Below are 17,439 nucleotides of genomic sequence, written 5' to 3'. Positions count from 1 at the left end.
TCCCCATGCCTGCGTGTGTTTTCTCCGGGCACTCCGGTTTCCTCCCACATCCCAAAAACATGCATTAATTGGAGACTCTAAATTGCCCGTAGGCATGACTGTGAGTGCGAATGGTTGTTTGTTTCTATGTGCCCTGCGATTGGCTGGCAACCAGTTCAGGGTGTACCCCCCCTCCTGCCCGATGACAGCTGGGATAGGCTCCAGCACGCCCGCGACCCGAGTGAGGAGAAGCGGCTCAGAAAATGGATGGATGGATGGAGTTCTATCAAATATTACCTGATGGGTGTTCAGAGGTGGCGACATACCCGTGACCTTTCCTGCTATATATTTTTTATTATTCGAAAGGGTAGAATTTGTTTTCAAGTATTAGGTTACCGAACTAGCTGGCAATTGCGTATCTGCAGTATCAGATTTTATACTTATTATGTAAGATAATAATAATAATGATAAATCACCATGGTCGTCTACCTTATCCCAAATACCCTGCTGAGTCTTCTTAAAAAGTGGATCCTCTGCTCTATTTTTGAACAGATACTTTCTACTTGCATGTGACACTTCATCTCTATATAAATTTGCACTTCCAGATATTTATAGGCGGTGACGTTATTTTCTTTATCAAAATGAGTCTCCTATTAACTTGAGATCCACAATGATTTGTTTTGTTTTCTTGGTAAAGTATTTAATTTTTAAATGATGTTCATCGCACCGCTCTCAAAATCTTAGTAGATAGTAGATGGTCAACTAACATTATTCGGAACACTTTTTGCCCTTCTCTCCTTTGATCACGTCGTGAAGCTAGATACGGACGTCATCACGGAGCGCCACAAAGCAAGCCAGGATAGATACTAGGCGCAGGATGATGACGTCCATCGTTTAGCTAAGTTGATCAGCAAACGGCGCAACTAATGAGTCAAAAGGCTATTTTAAAGAGCGTTTACCTGCAAATAGTATGTCATTTGTGGTCGCTAATGGCTTGTTAAAAGGGTGCTTATTTATGAGGACATAAACCTACTTTGTTCCGTGAAGAGGTGAATGTTTCTTGTGCGTTTAGCACAAGTCTGTAGGAAAGCTTATATCATTGTAGACGCTCTATCTCTGATGGAGCAGCATGAGGAGGCTGTATTGCGCCTGAAGCAACAAGTGGAGGACACAAGTCTGAGTCCCGCTGACAGAATCAACCTGCTGAATGATACTTTAAAGCGTGAGATCTTTTCTGTTTCTCTCTGATACACTGAATTAGTTTTTATTTTTATTTCTATGTAACCAGAAGTTGGCAAAGTAACCAAAAATGTTTCTCAAGTAAAAGTGCCGTTACTTTAGAATAATATGACTCAAGTAAAAATAAAAAAATAGTCTTCCACTTTGGTGACCTCTGTTCTAGTAAGAGTAAGTATTTATTTTAAAAAAACTACTCAAGTAATGAGTACCTGGTGATTAACTCGATCCATCCATTTTCTGAACCGCTTATCCTCACAAGGGTAGCGGGCGTGCTGGAGCCTATCCCAGCTATCTTTGGGTGAGAGATGGGGTACATCCTGAACTGGTCGCCAGCCAATTGCAGGACATGTATAAACAAACAACCATTCACAGTCACATTCACACCTGCGGGCAATTTAGAGTCTTCAATTAACCTACCATGCTTGTTTTTGGGATGTGCGAGGAAACCAACTGGTTACCACATCTGCCTCACAGTTCTGAGGACCGGGGTTCAAATCCCAGCCTTGCCTGTGTGGAGTTTGCATGTTCTCCCCGTGCCTGCGTGGGTTTTCTCCGGGCACTCCGGTTTCCTCCCACATCCCAATAACATGCATGGTAGGTTGATTTAGGTGTGAATGTGTGCGCAAATGGTTGTTTATATTTGCTCTGCGATTGGCTGGCAACCAGTTCAGGGTGTACCCTGCCTCTCGACAGAAGATAGCTGGGATAGGCTCCAGCACGCCCGTGACCCTTGTGAGGATAAAGTGGTACAGAAAATGGATGGATGGATGTTAATCATGCATGACATAGGTCTTCTTTTTTGTCGTCTGTAAGGTTCAGGTGAGTTGAATGTGAGGCCTGGGGTGTCCTTCTGCCTCTTCTGGCTGCAATTCGCACGCCGTTGCTTCTGCCATGGTTCACGTAAATTTGTCCCTTTACTTCTGTGTGCGGCCACAGAGACTCTGTGCGATCGTGACTGCCAGGCTCTGTTTGATTGATGAAATGGAGTCAAATGTTAGAGGTTACGTTGAACTCGTTAAATAGAGCACCTGAAGCACCTCTTTCTGACAAACCAAAACAAATAGATAGTGCAAGCAATAATAGGTAAAAATAAATGTAGGAGACTGAATGTAGCTCACTATTAAGGAGTAAAAGTAGAATTTGTTGTTAACAAAAATCCATCCATCCATTTTCTGAGCCGCTTCTCCTCACTAGGGTCGTGGGCATGCTGGAGCCTATCCCAGCTATAATTGGGCAGGAGGCGGGGTACACCCTGAACTGGTTGCCAGCCAATTGCAGGGCACGTAGAAACAAAAAAACATTCGCACTCACATTCACACCTACGGGAAATTTAGAGTCTTCAATTAACCTAGCATGTTTCTGGGATGTGGGAGGAAACCGGAGTGCCCGGAGAAAACCCATGCAGGCACGGGGAGAACATGCAAACTCCACACAGGTGGGATTGAACCCAGGTCCTCAGAACTGTGAGGCGGACGCTCTAACCAGCCGACCACCGTGCCACTGTTAACAAAAATACTATTAAAAAAAAAAAAAAAAAAAGTTCCATTAAAACTACCCTGACAAGAACAAGTCATCCAAACCTTTACATAAATAAATGTAACAGAACAAATGTAGCACGTCACTCCCCATCTTTGGCTGTTACTGTGATCCCATTTAATTTAATCAAATTTAAATTTATTTTATGGAGAATGTGCATTAATCAATATCAAAAGACATGAAGAGATGGTTGCACCAGATTTAGCATAAAACCTAATTTCCATCTGTAACCTAGAACATAAAATATAGCAAACAAACAAAGCAAAAAACAAACATTAGACCTCCAAATTTGGGTACACAACACTAAGACATACTTATAAAATCTACAATAAAAATGCATTGTACAACCCCAATTCCAATTAAGTTGGGATGTTGTGTTAAACATAAAAACAGAATACAATGATTTGCAAATCATGTTCAACCTATATTTAATTGAATACACTACAAAGACGAACTATTTAATGTTCAAACTCATAAACTTTGTTTTTAGAAAATAATCATTAACTTAGAATTTTATGGCTGCAACACGTTCTAAAAAAGCTGGGACAGGTGGCAAAAAAGACTGAGAAAGTTGAGGAATGCTCATCAAACACCTGTTTGGAACATCCCAAAGGTGAACAGGCTAATTGGGAACAGGTGGGTGCCATGATTGGGTATAAAAGGAGCTTCCCTGATTGCTCAGTCATTCACAAGCAAATATGGGGCGAGGTTCACCTCTTTGTGAACAAATGCGTGAGAAAATAGTCGAACAGTTTAAGGAAAATGTTCCTCAACGTATAATTGCAAGGATTTTAGGGATTTCATCATCTATGGTCCATAATATCATCAAAAGGTTCAGAGAATCTGGAGAAATGTAAGCAGCAAGGCCAGAAACCAACATTGAATGCCCGTGACCTTCGATCCCTCAGGCGGCACTGCATCAAAAACCGACATCAATGTGTAAAGGATATCACCACATGGGCTAAGGAACACTTCAGAAAACCAATGCCATTAAATACAGTTCGGTGCTACATCCGTAAGTGCAACTTGAAACTCTACTATGCAAAGCACAAGTCATTTATCAACAACACCCAGAAACGTCGCCGGCTTCTCTGGGCCCGAGCTCATCTAAGATGGACTGATGCAAAGTGGAAAAGTGTTCTGTAGTCCGACGAGTCCACATTTCAAATTGTTTTTGGAAATTGTGGACATTGTGTCCTCCGGGCCAAAGAGGAAAAGAGCCATCCGGACTGTTATGGACGCAAAGTTGAAAAGGCAGCATCTGTAATGGTATGGGGCTGTGTTAGTGCCAATGGCATGGGTGAATTACACATCGGTGAAGGCACCATTAATGCTGAAAGGTACATACAGGTTTTGGAGAAACATATGCTGCCATCCAAGCAACGTCTTTTTCATGGACGACCTGCTTATTTCAGCAAGACAATGCCAAACCACATTCTGCATTTGTTACAACAGCGTGGCTTCGTAGTTAAGGAGTGCGCGTACTAGACTGGCCTGCCTGGAGTCCAGACCTGTCTCCCATTGAAAATGTGTGGCACATTATGAAGCGTAAAAACGATAACGGAGACCCCGGACTGTTGAACAGCTGAAGCTGTACATCAAGCAAGAATGGTAAAGAATTCCACCTACAAAGCTTCAAGAATTAGTGTCCTAGGTTCCCAAACCTTTATTGAATGTTGTTAAAAGAAAAGGTGATGTAATACAGTGGTAAACATGACCCTGTCCCAGCTTTTTTGGAACGTGTTGCAGACATAAAATTCTAAGTTCATGATTATTTACTAAAAACAATAAAGTTTATCAGTTTGAACATTAAATATCATGTCTTTGTAATGTATTCAATTAAATATAGGTTGAACATGATTTGCAAATCATTGTATTCTGTTTTTATTTGTTGAACACAACATCCGTTGAAGATGATTTGCAAATCGTTGTTGTTGTTTTTATTTATGTTTAACACAACATCGCAACTTCATTGGAATTGGGGTTGTAGATAAAATTATCAAAACATACAGTGCAAGGATAGTAACAATGTCAAAAGTCCAAATGAAAAATACCAAGTTCACAGTGTGAGAACGACACTCTTACATGTTAAATTTAAAATAAACCTTATAGCTGCTGATATCCTTGGTGAGGATGTAGGATCTGCCATTGTTTGGACATGCATTTACCATCATTTCAGATTCATTTATTTATTTATTTTGTTTATTCTTATTAAGTTGGAATAGTCCAGGAAGGAAAAAGTAAATGAAATCTTTCATCAAACCCAGGGTTTCTGAACATGGCAGCGGCCCCGAAGGACGGCGGTATGCTGACGAGATTCAAGTCGCTTTTATATCAGAGCGGCATCCTGAGCCACTGTGTCACCCTTCTCACTCTGGATCTCCAAAAACTGCAAAGCAACTGCAAAGCCGCCGTCACACTGGCATCTCTCACAAGGCACGTGCCAGACAACAGGCCAACAAACTTTCTCTGTTTTTAAATTTTGTACATCTGTTGTTCTTCAATATAAAATACTGTATGAGGTTGTTGGCCTGATTTAACTTTCTGTCTGTCTGCTTGTCGCTTAAGTTCCTGTTGTGTGGGGGTGGAGCCTGGTGAACTGTCAGAGACCTTTCATAGGCTGTTCCTCCCATCAGTTATGGATGGCCTTTTGTCATTGGCCAGTCGTCTTGCGAGGCGAGCAGAGGTGAGATGGCGAGCCGACATGCTTACCTACCAGTCGTGCAGAACGTCAAGACGTCTAACTGGCGTGTGCGCTTTCAGTGTGTGTCTCTCTTTAGGAGGGTGATGGACTCGGTCAGCTGGCTTCTGCGAGCACACGCACAGCTCACCACGCAAGGTTGGTGTCCTCCTGTTTTTTGGCAACTGCCATAATGATATCCAGATCCAAACCATTAATTTATAACTGTCCAAAAATGATAATGAGAACTGCAATTGAAACTTGAAACACTTTTATGTTCTCAGTTCTCAGCTCTTCCTACTATGCGCTCATTCAGGGCTGTGATGAGGTCACCATGTCACTGCTCTTTGTTCAGATGTGGATTAATTTATGTACAGCTAGCAGGTAACACACACACAACATACATTGAACTCAGTTTATTGCGCGTCATCTATGGCTATTTGCCGGAATTGCGAGTTACTTGGTAATAATAGCTTGGCCAATTTCTACCGCAACTACATCGTTCAGTTAGCAATCAAGCCATGCCTACAACCAGAACAATGTATTTTCCCTAAAGTGTTTTGTGTTATTTGGACTAGTGTCTCTATTGTGGGACCCACGCACGCCAAGCTGACGATGAGTTTGATGGCTCCACTGCCAAGTGCCCTGCTACTAGTGGCTAGCCTAGTATTTATTAGCCACTTGTGGGCTCGTGGACCGGCGTTTTCTCCGTCCAATACTCCACAGCCTCGCTCCATGCGGCGCACGTAGATCGACACAACTGAGACACTAAAGGGAAATGTAACTGTTTATTACGTCCGCTATCCCGCAAGGGCACGAGTTAGCGAGCTAAGGAGCTCGCTTGACCATGGTGGGGTCATCCAAAACGTCTGCGCCTCTTTTGGAGTTGTGTGTGGGTCTCTCCACGTACAGAGACACGGGAATGTTAACTGTTTATTAACCACAACCAGTAACCACAGCAGTGCCGGTTATTCAGCCAGTAGCTGACTACAGACACTTGAGCAGATAGCGTACGAGTGAACGTATTTGATTGACAGGTGAAGGGTTTTCTCCAGCACCTTCAGAGGACACGGCCACACAGTCCTGCAGCTCGAGGGCAGGCCTTATTTTTCTTATCAGAACCATCTTTTACATTCATGGTGTTGTTTTGTTCGTTCTAATTTGGCAGGCTTTTAAAAAACACTCGTCTCTGTGGTATATCAAAAAGAATTTTTTTGGGCTTATTTGGTGCATCTTTAAAAATTGGTGATATAGCAGGAGTTGATTGTAGTAACAACTTCGTCTTTTATTGTCAAAGATTGCCAGCTAAAAGACCTTCCTCCTTGTGTGTACAGTGACTTTCTCTCCAGTTTAAGTGATGATGCCATCCTATTGCTGCTCAATGAGGCTGTAGGCCAATTTGCTGTGACCTCTGATGCCTCACTGGGCGGAGCATCTGTCAGACTGATCCTCCACATGGCCAATCAACTGCCGCTTCAGCCCTTTCTCTTCAACTTCAAAGGTTAGGTGACAATCTATTAGGAAATCTCATTTGTTTATTTGCAACCTGTTCGGTTCTCGATCCTCGCTCCTCTGTGTACGTTGTTAGCTCCTCCCACCAGAGAACGTGTAAAATTCTCTCCTTGATGTCACACAATCACCTCTGTTGTTCACTTATTACAATTTATGGATTATTTATTTAGGGATTAAATATAACTCAAATATCCTTAAGTATTATGTGAGATGCAAAAACAGTATATAATCATCAAAGCTTTTTTATTTTCTTGTGGGCAAATTCATTTGACAAAATTACATCCTTATTGTTATAGACTTCCATTTCGTAGTAACCATGAGCCAGTGTCATTAAGTCATTTCAGTATTAAATACTGCCACAAATAACCCAGCAAAATATGCATGTTTAAACTAAAATAATCAGGGAATGACAAAAGCAAGTCCTTTCTTTGTTTACACGTTTTTACATGTCACTGTCAAGAGGCTAAAAGGTCTTTGGTAAAGGTTGCTTGGAGACTGTAGACAAATGCTCTAATTCTAATTTGTCACTCTGCAGTCCAGTATGAGCTGTGAGGTTAGAAGAGGTCACTGTTGTAAGAGAAGACATTGATTGAAAAAGAAAAAAAAATTGCTGTTTGTCTTTGCAGGTTTGGACAGCCTATTAGACAAAGACTGGCGAGGACGGGGCTTTGACCAAGAAGTAGATCAGCTGATTGCACTCACACAGTCTCGGGAAATCCTTGTAAGTCACGGGAGTCACCCTGCCTGTCCACCTACTGTCTGTCATTGCTATCACCCTTCTCTCATATAGCCTTCTGTCGACCGTGTGAGAGCAGCGTGTGTGATTCAGGCAGCCTGGAAATCCTATCTGACCAGACGAAGACTGAAGTGTCTCAGTGGAGTGGTTTCCATGCTGCAGCGTCGCTTCAGGTGCGTCACATAATTAAAGGTAGCGTTGAACGATATGGCCTTAAAATAAAATAAGATTTTTTTTTTTTTTTTTATTGTTTTTGTTTTTTGCCCTAAAATCCAACTTGAATTTTTTTTTGCCCCTTTACCCATCAGAATCAGAATCATCTTTATTTGCCAAGTATGTCCAAAACACACAAGGAATTTCTCTCCGGTAGTTGGAGCCGCTCTAGTACAACAGACAGTCAATTTACAGAACACTTTGGAGACAAAGGACATGACAATGACATGATTCAAAACAAGTGTTTGCTTTTTGTTCATTTCTCCTGATGCCAAACAAGCTTTGAGGCAGGTATTTTTTCCCGCTGCATTAACTTACACAGAAGTTCCGAAGTAGAGAGAACAAAAAATCTGAACAGATAATGTGAAAATAAGGATCTCTTGGAAAAATGTCCCTTTTGTCAAAACATGTTAACACGATCCTTAATACATTAACATTCTCAATTTATGTCATAAATCAAACTGCTGATCTCTCATAGTCTTTTCGCATGTAGAGTTGTACAGGTGAGGTGGGGCAACCACCAAAATATGTGCAGCTCCGAAGGACATACGTCTGGTCAAAAGTTTCCGACGTGGATAAATTACATCTTTGGCAACGTTTGAAGGGGAATCATGTCTTTGGCAATTTTCAGTGCAATCAACTCTGTGATTGGCTTCCACAGGGCTCCTTTCTTTACATACACAAAACAATTTGTTCCACTCATGTTCTCGGGAATGAAAGTTGTTTTTTAAAAAAAAATAAAAATAGTCGCTCGAAGGGTTGGAAAAATCGCAAAATTTAGCAACCAAATCACCGAGTTGGCGACACTGACTAAGCTTTTGTGTGCGTGTGTGTGTGTCAGGGCTCTCAGAAGACAACAGCAACAGCAGAGGGATGCACAGCGGTTGCAAGAGGAGTTGAATTTTCAGGTTAAAACATAGCGGTTGCTTAGCATACATCTACACCACCTACCACCCAAGATGACTGTGTGTGTGCATTGTTTGTTCGTTCAGGTGTGTTTGCAGCGTCAACAGGCAAGGAGGAAGTTCCACCAGAAACAGAGAGAATTGCTGCAGCTTCTACCGCCTGGTATACTTGCACAATCACGCATAAACACACACACACACACACACACACACCAGAAGTGGAATGATCCAAAAAAATATTTTGGAGAGGGGAAGTAAAAATAAACAACTGAAATAATGTGGCTACACAAGTGTGCTCTTAAAACTGGGATGTGGCTTTGTACAGAATTACCCAATCACATTCAAACTTGTGTTAAACGGGACTCAGTAGATAACTGCCACTGTTTAAAGTACCTCTGATTAATCAGCTGTTCTAGTAGGCTTTTCTTGACATTTTTTTTCCTTTTTAGCAGAAGCCAGAACGTTTTGTGCTATCACTGACTGCTATTTCAAACAGTTTTTTTTTAAAAAGCCTCAAAGCATGTTGCTGCCACAACATATCTTTTAAAATTGTGACCCAAAAGTTTCATCGGACCAAAACACATGTTCACATTTGTGTATAGGACATTTTGTTAAAATGGTAAAATCTAGGTTGAACTTTTTGGCCATGATCCCAAAAGGTAAATTTGATGCAAACACAACACTGCTTATCACCAAAAGAACACCATACTTACAGCAAAGCATGATGGTGGCAGCATCATGGTTTAGGGCTGTTTTTCTTCAGCTGGAACTGGGGCCGTAGACAAGGTGAAGGGAATTAGGAATAGTTCGAAATAGCAGTGTTAGCACAAAAAAAGTCAGGAAAATCTGATAGAGTAACTGAATTTTATTTGGGCTTAATAAGAGGCACTTTAAATGGTGGTAGGTTGGTGCTGACTCCCATCTAACATCAATTTGGTCTTTTTTTTTTATATCACAAAAACCTGGTATTTGAACAGGGCTGTATAGACTTTTTATATCTACTGTAAATCTCAACGTCCAAATCAAGCAAGTTGAGTCAAGTCATTACTAGGATTAAACAGGTCTTAAGTGAAATTATGCAATCTTTCTCTGTCGCAACATTTACAAAAGCCATTTTGAACTCAGTATCTGTACTTAATGTTAGTAAGCTGTACTAATGCACTCACGTTTTTTTAATGACTCCAAAACCAGTCTTTGTCTTCTCAATAAATGACATGAAACTTATTTGATGTTTATCCTCCTATCGGTGAGCTAAACTGTGACGTTAACATAGCTTACCTGTCTGTGGGATTTATAGTGATGGATAAAGTCAGATGTTGTAATTGTGTTTCTCATAATTGCATGTTGTCTTTCTTTTGCGATTTGATCAAAGACATAATCCTAAATGTAATAGTGTTCGGAGTTCCCTCGATGATACTCGCTTCATGAGGCGACCTCATTGCATACTGATAAAAGAAAAACACCTTTCTTTAAAAAAAAAAAAAAAAGACCAAGTCTTGAAAACGCTGATTTTCAAATGTAAACAGGCAAGATATGTCAAGTTATGTACAACCCCAATTCCAATGAAGTTGGGACGTTGTGTTAAACAAATAAAAACAGTGATTTGCAAATCATGTTCAACCTAAATTTAATTGAATACACTATAAAGACGATATTTAATGTTCAAACTGATAAACTTTATTGTTTTTAGCAAATAATCGTTAACTTAGAATTTTATGGCTGCAACACGTTCCAAAAAAGCTAGGACAGGTGCCAAAAAAGACTAAGAAAGTTGAGGAATGCTCATCAAACACCTGAGCTTCCCTGAATTGCTCCGTCATTCGCAAGCAAAGATGGGGGGAGGTTCACCTCTTTGTGAACAAGTGCGTGAGAAAATAGTCAAACAGTTTAAGGACAATGTTCCTCAATGTACAATTGCAAAGAATTTAGGGATTTCATTATCTACGGTCTATAATATCATCAAAAGGTTCAGAGAATCTGGAGAAATCCCTGCATGTAAGCAGCAAGGCCGAAAAACAACATTGAATGCCCGTGACCTTCAATCCTTCAGGCAGCACTGCATCAAAAACCGACCAAACAATATATTTTCCCCAAAACTTTCACGATAAATTTTTTTTTTAAATGCCATTGATAAATTATATATAAATTAATAAATAATGTATAAATTCTGGGATGGTAATCAAACATGAGCACAACTGTGTAATGTACTCTCATTTACTAAATAAAAGTAGGGCTGCAATAAGTCCAGGTAAATACAACCCCAATTCCAATGAAGTTGTGACGTTGTTTTAAACATAAATAAAAACACAATACAATTATTTGCAAATCATGTTCAACTTATATTTAATTGAATACACTACAAAGACAAGATATTTAAACATATGCTGCCATCCAAGCAACGTCTTTTTCATGGACGCCCCTGCTTATTTCAGCAAGACAATGCCAAACCACATTCTGCACGTGTTACAAATGTGTGGCTTTGTAGTAAAAGAGTGGGGGTACGAGACTGGCCTGCCTGCAGTCCAGACCTGTCTCCCATTGAAAATGTGTAGCGCATTAGCGTAAAATATGATAACGGAGACCCCGGACTGTTGAACAGCTGAAGCTGTACATCCAGCAAGAATAGGAAAGAATTCCACCTACACAGCTTCAACAATTACTGTCCTCAGTTCCCAAATGTTTATTGAATGTTGTTAAAATAAAATGTGCTGTAACACAGTGGTAAACATGACCCTGTCCCAGCTTTTTTGGAACCTGTTGCAGCCATAAAATTCTAAGTTAATGATTATTTGCTAAAAACAATAACATTTTATCAGTTTGAAAATTCAATATCTTGTCTTTGTAGTGTATTCAATTAAATATAGGTTGAATATGATTTGCAAATCATTGTATTCTTTTTTATTTATGTTTAACACAACGTTCCAACTTCACTGGAATTAGGGTTATAATTCAAATCAAAGTCAAATCAAGTATCATGAATACCAAGTCAAAGTCGAGTCTTTCATAAGATTTAGCCAAGCAACTTTCAAATCCTAAATTGTGTGAATTAGGTGAGGTCTGCCTCGACTCAAGTCATGTGACTAAAGTCCCCCACCTCTGACACACACAGACACACTATAACGTCTCTTCGTTTCCAGACCAGGTGCAGCCGTACCTGCTAGAATGCCAGGTCCGTGCAGCCGTGTTGATCCAGAGCGCCTGGAGAGGGTTTCTAGCCAGACGACGCATTGACTCGCAGCGAGATTCATTGAGACTCGAACACGCTCAGCAGCATGCAGCCAGGACCCTGCAGCGAGCAGTGCGTACTGTATATGTTCAACTGCCGTCAAACCCCATTTGAACCAAAATTGAATGCTTGCTCGTGTCGGACTGACTCCTCCGTCTTCCAGGTCCGTCGCTTTCTCCAAGAACGGCAAGCGGCAAAAGTCTTGGCCTCTGGACCTTGTTGGATTGGCCATAAGGGTTTGACAGATAGCAGGAGGGCAGTGTTGAAAAGACAGGTGGAGGAATACATCAGTTTACATCCTGTAAGGCACTTAACCTTGAATTACTTGCACGCAGGTTCACTGTACAGATATCTGTTTTCTGTTATAGGGAGTAAAAGTAAGAAGTTGTCAGAAAAATCAAGTAAAATGCAGATACCTAAAGAATCTGATTACAAACCGTTCTGCATCAGTACTACTGCGCGCTAATGTGCGTGTGTGTGTGTGTGTGTGTGTGCGTGTAGTCAAGTGCGGTGAGTCGTCAACAGTGTGAACAACTCCATAATGACGTGCAGTGGCGGTTGCAGGCGCTTCTGCAACAGGCAGTACAACAGAAGAGGGAGGAGCAGAAAATTGAGTCCCTGTTGGCTCACACTCACACTCAGCTGGATCGACTCAAAGGTTGATTTTCCTCTTTTGTGATTGGCTCATTGTTTGAATTTTATGTGCTGATGTCTGGACATATCCATCATGGCATCTGTTTGACTACCAACATTTTATCATGTCAGTGTTAAATGTTTCACAAGTCATTGATGGTGTAGTTGTTCACTCTCCTGACTTCCATTCAGGCAGCATGGGTTCAGTTCCCACTTAGTGACAACGTCAGTAGGCGGGTTTACTTGGAGCCTCTTATTCCGATTAGAATCGGTTTAGAAGCCCAGACCGAATGAAAATGGTCCATATAAACACCTCATTTGGAATAAACAGGCCGAATCTGAATGGGATTTGATTCGGATTCACAGGGTTGGAATATTCCTCTTGCCAAACCGATCAGCAGTACATTTTCGTTATGTAAACCATGAATTGTAATTGTGTCGGGCTGTGCTCTGTCTGCGCATGCTCCGTCTTGGCATCAGTGTCTCGGCGACGTCATCGTTTATGCACTTGGAAACATGGTGGCTTCTGACCAGAGCTGGTCGTTGACGTAGATGTTTTTAACTACTTGTTTTTATCAAGTTATTGCTTGAGTAAAAGTGTAAAAACAATGGCAACTACTGTGCTGAATAGATGACGTCCATCTTGATAACGTTTAGGTGACGTTTACATCGAACTGCGTGTTTCACATGTCTGTGCAACGGCTGTTCCGAATAAACGTGTGTCACATGTATACACCAGATCGGAATAGATCACGTCACATGTAAACAGTTGACCAGAGATCTTCAATCGGAATGATTTCAATTGTAATGACAAAAAAGTCTGCATATAAGCCCAACTAATGACTAACTAACTAATCCTTTTTCTGCAATTGACAATTGAAAAAATCTGTTTTTAAATCTAACACAAAAGAAGGAAACATTTCCTTTATTTTATATATTCCAATTTTAGGCTCTGGTCAAAAATGGAAAAACAGGCCACAGGACTGAATGTTTTAAATATTTTACTCATTCACTGCCAGCTGTTTTCAGAGTTCCCCATATTGTGAGCCATTTTAGAGCATCTTTCAATACCCACAGAATATTGTGTTCTGAGACAATCTAAGCCAGTGGTTCTTTAAACTTGTTGAAGGTATGGAACCCCGCAACTTTCAGCTGGCGTTCACTGAACCCTTCCTAAATTTGAAAAATAAAATATGGCGTATTTCAACTTCAAAACAGGTATATATTTTATTGTCTGTGTAGATTCTCAGTCATCCAGGTCATGCTCAAAATGAACCGTGCATCGGTTGCACACAAAATCATTGTACATAAAAGGACAAAACCAACAAAACATGAATTTCACACAAAAAAACAAACAAATTCAATTCAATGAAAATTTACTGTAAGTGAATGTGAAATTTGCTGTTGCCATTCCACTTGGTAAGTGCCACTCTCATATCAGAGGAATGGACTTCGTTGTGAAAATTCACAACAAATACTCTTCCTTTGTGTTATTTCTACAATCCTCGAAAAGGGTTCGTGGGTAAGAGTAGATTTTTTTTTCTGTTGCCACAGAAATGCTATCAACTCAAATGTATCGTTGAAATGTTAAATAAAGAGAGTTTAAAAAAAAAGAACAAAGCATTTCAATTTGAGGCAAAGCGCTGCAATGGTAAACGGCCACCTTGACGCAGTGTTGCGTTTTGAAAGGCATGAACACTGTATTCAAAATGCAGTGTAAAAAGAGCTTTTTGTGAAAAGAAACATGTCAAGCGGAACAGTGACATTGATGTTTTTTTTCACCTCAAACTATAAAACAACAAAAGCAAGACTGAGAAGGAGGGGCTTTTGGATGGCAAAATAAGGTATTTACTTACAACTAAGAAACGCACTGTGAGTGACGCAGACTCACCCCATAGCTAAACTTGATTGTCAGTGGCTTTTTTTTGCCATTCACTCCAGGTACTGCGTCATCTTTTCTCATGATCGCGACACACATTTACTACCGAACAAGACACATACGCTGTTTATACTATACATATACTGTACATACTCTGCTCGACTGTCAGAGGCCTAAACCTGTCCAACTTCCACTGTGTTGGCATTTCTCTCTGCCATAATCTACATTAAAAGCGGAGATGCGACACCTCATCTTTATGTTCGACTCAAAAGCTGTCATGATCTCAAATCCAAAGCGATTGAATGGCACCATCTACAGTGATGTTAGTCATTCCAGTGATTTACAAACCTGAGTTTCATGGACATGCTGGGTGAGACCCTCCTCCACCCATTGAAAAACTTACTTGACACACAGATTCATTGACGGCAATAAACGGTTGGATTCCATCCATCCATCCATTTTCTGAGCCACTTCTCCTCACTAGGGTCGCGGGCGTGCTGGAGCCTATCCCAGCTATCATCAGGCAGGAGGCGGAGTACACCCTGAACTGGTTGCCAGCCAATCGCAGAGCACATACAAACAAACAACCATTCGCACTCACATTCACACCTACGGGCAATTTAGAGTCTCTAATTCATGCATGTTTTTGGGATGTGGGAGGAAACCGGAGTGCCCGGAGAAAACCCACGCAGGCACAGGGAGAACATCCAAACTCCACACAGGCGGGACCGGGGATTGAACCCTGGTCCTCAGAACTGTGAGGCTGACGCTCTAACCAGTTGCCCACCGTGCCGCCGGTTGGATTCCAGTTGACGAATATAAATGTCAACACCAGTGACTAAAAATGGAAAGAATGAATAATACACAGATTGTGAATGCTCATCTATCTTCATATGTGCCCTGAGATTGTCTGCCGACCAATCAATGGTGTAGTCTGCCTTTCGCCCAAAGTCAGCTGGGATAAGATCCAGTTCACCCGTGGCCTTGAACAGGATGGCTGGATAGATGGGTAGGAAAGTCTTGCCTTGAGCCAACACAGGATTTTCTCACTCTTCCTTTGCAGATGCCCCATCCCTCTCAGCTGTCATGGCGACCGATATCAAGTCCTTCCTGAGCCCTTCTGGTACCATTGCCACTCGGGGCCGTGACGCCCACAATTCCAGGCTACAGGCGCACAGGCTGCCCTGGTGGCGAACTTTGGGGGAGACAGCTTCAGTACTCAATCCAAAGGAGGAGATGGAGCTTGGTGGAGAAGTCAGGAGCTGATGAACTGTCAAATTGAACCATCACAGTGGTTACTGTTAGGCTTTACACGATCAGGATTTTTGGGGCTGATCAGCGAGTTTAAAAACCCGATAACCAATGCGATCACAAGATGGAGGAATGTGTCTATTTAAATGACCTGTTCATTTACTGTATATACTTGTTTACTTAATAGCTCAAAAAATTATATTTACAATAAATAATGTATCTTTGTTCCTCTATTTATGCCAGTGAGGCATAGTGATGGACAGAGCTAATGAATGGTCTTCTATTAGATGACAGGAAGTCAATACAGTAATTAATGTATCCACCTTTTGTGACATTTTTGTTTGTTGGTGTGCTGTGAGATTTGTCAATTGTAGAATATGTTCCTTGGCTCCATAACGGTTGGATCAGCAGTGATGCTCTAGTCAGATCGTGTATTCTAATCAGTCAGGTCAAACTAACATTACATGACAGAAATAATGGGTGCTAACTTACTGTAATTAAGTTACTTATTTTTAATTAAATTACTTCACCCACACCGCAACTTTAGAGCATGATTCGACAGAATGGCGGCATGTTTACGTGCAACCGTTAGCGCTAGCACTAGCTTGTTAGGCTACATAACGTTTTTGTTGCCTGCTTCTGCGACGTATCTTATTAAAAGTACGTGAACATATCTCAAGCAAGCCTTAAACGAATGTCCTCTTCTTCCCTGAGCACCGGTGACCACCAACACGTTTTTCCCCATTTTGTCCTTATAATACAGTCGAGCCGGCTCCCTCCAGTCTTGTTGTCGTCGCCACGGTAACGAGTGTATCCGGTCACATTTGAGTTGACAAGATAAAGCCCAATGATCGTAAAAAATGTGATGCGGTGGTGTCAGAATACAAGATTTTATTGCAGTAGTCTGAGTCTGACAGTGCAATCGTGAAAGAGCAAATTTGTCTTGTAGTCTGATTCGGGCATTACGTGTTGTCTGTCCCACACCGCTGACGTTTTTAAAATTATTATTATTATTATTTTTAAATAACTTCATTGGCTGTCAGATATTTACAGTACTACGCCAAAAGAAACACGACAGGGCTAAAAATAAACCAGCTTTTGGATTCAAATATACTGTGCACGCGGCGATGCGGAGTTGTCTTTTGCAGAGCCATTGATCGGATCGACGAATTATGACATTAAAGCCAATCAGCATAAAATGCTAAATATCGGCCGATACCGATCAGCCCGATCAAATCGGTGTAAAGTCTAGTTACTGTGTACTGTACCTGTAAATTGACTGTCATATGAAATTGTTCTGTTGCGCTGATAAATAAATGTACTATTTTTTGCATTTCGAGTCTGTTTTGATTACACTAATATGTTTATAATTAAGTCTCAACTAAATGAAGTGCTTTGTGGGTGTGAGAGAGTAAAATGTAGTAGTGTGTGACAGCATTTCAGTATGATCTGAGAAGATTGCAATATACAATGATTATCCCCCTTCTTAAATTCTTACATTTTTGCATAGTTTCCAGATCATCAAAACACGTACATATCAGACAAATATAACCCAAGTGAAGTTAAAATTCGTTTGTTAAATGGTGTTTTAATTTTTCAAGGAAAGAAAACCTATTCCCTTACCTGGTCTTGTGTGGAAAAAGTAACGCC

At 40.9% G+C, this 17,439-nt stretch overlaps 1 protein-coding gene across 2 annotated transcripts; it reads left to right on the top strand.

The window, feature by feature from the left end:
* The first annotated feature begins 846 nt into the window (after nt 1-846).
* Nucleotides 847-17,122, top strand: LOC133484390 (IQ calmodulin-binding motif-containing protein 1-like). Of its 2 annotated transcripts, none has more exons than XM_061786874.1 (14): nt 847-1,201; nt 5,022-5,190; nt 5,323-5,440; nt 5,518-5,593; nt 5,719-5,818; nt 6,769-6,935; nt 7,573-7,667; nt 7,737-7,855; nt 8,737-8,803; nt 8,888-8,963; nt 11,938-12,098; nt 12,190-12,300; nt 12,528-12,684; nt 15,602-17,122. In XM_061786874.1, exons 1-14 carry the CDS (start codon nt 1,033-1,035, stop codon nt 15,802-15,804), a joined length of 1,788 nt encoding a protein of 595 aa, XP_061642858.1. In that variant the 5' UTR covers nt 847-1,032; the 3' UTR covers nt 15,805-17,122. The 2 variants fall into 2 exon arrangements, with proteins under 2 accessions (XP_061642858.1, XP_061642849.1); XM_061786865.1 differs by having other exon boundaries at nt 12,190-12,327.
* Nucleotides 17,123-17,439: the final 317 nt, after the last annotated feature.

This window comes from Phyllopteryx taeniolatus, chromosome 1 (assembly GCF_024500385.1).
Source record: "Phyllopteryx taeniolatus isolate TA_2022b chromosome 1, UOR_Ptae_1.2, whole genome shotgun sequence".
NCBI classification, from domain to species: domain Eukaryota; kingdom Metazoa; phylum Chordata; class Actinopteri; order Syngnathiformes; family Syngnathidae; genus Phyllopteryx; species Phyllopteryx taeniolatus.
This window is presented reverse-complemented; position numbering and strand designations above follow the sequence as displayed.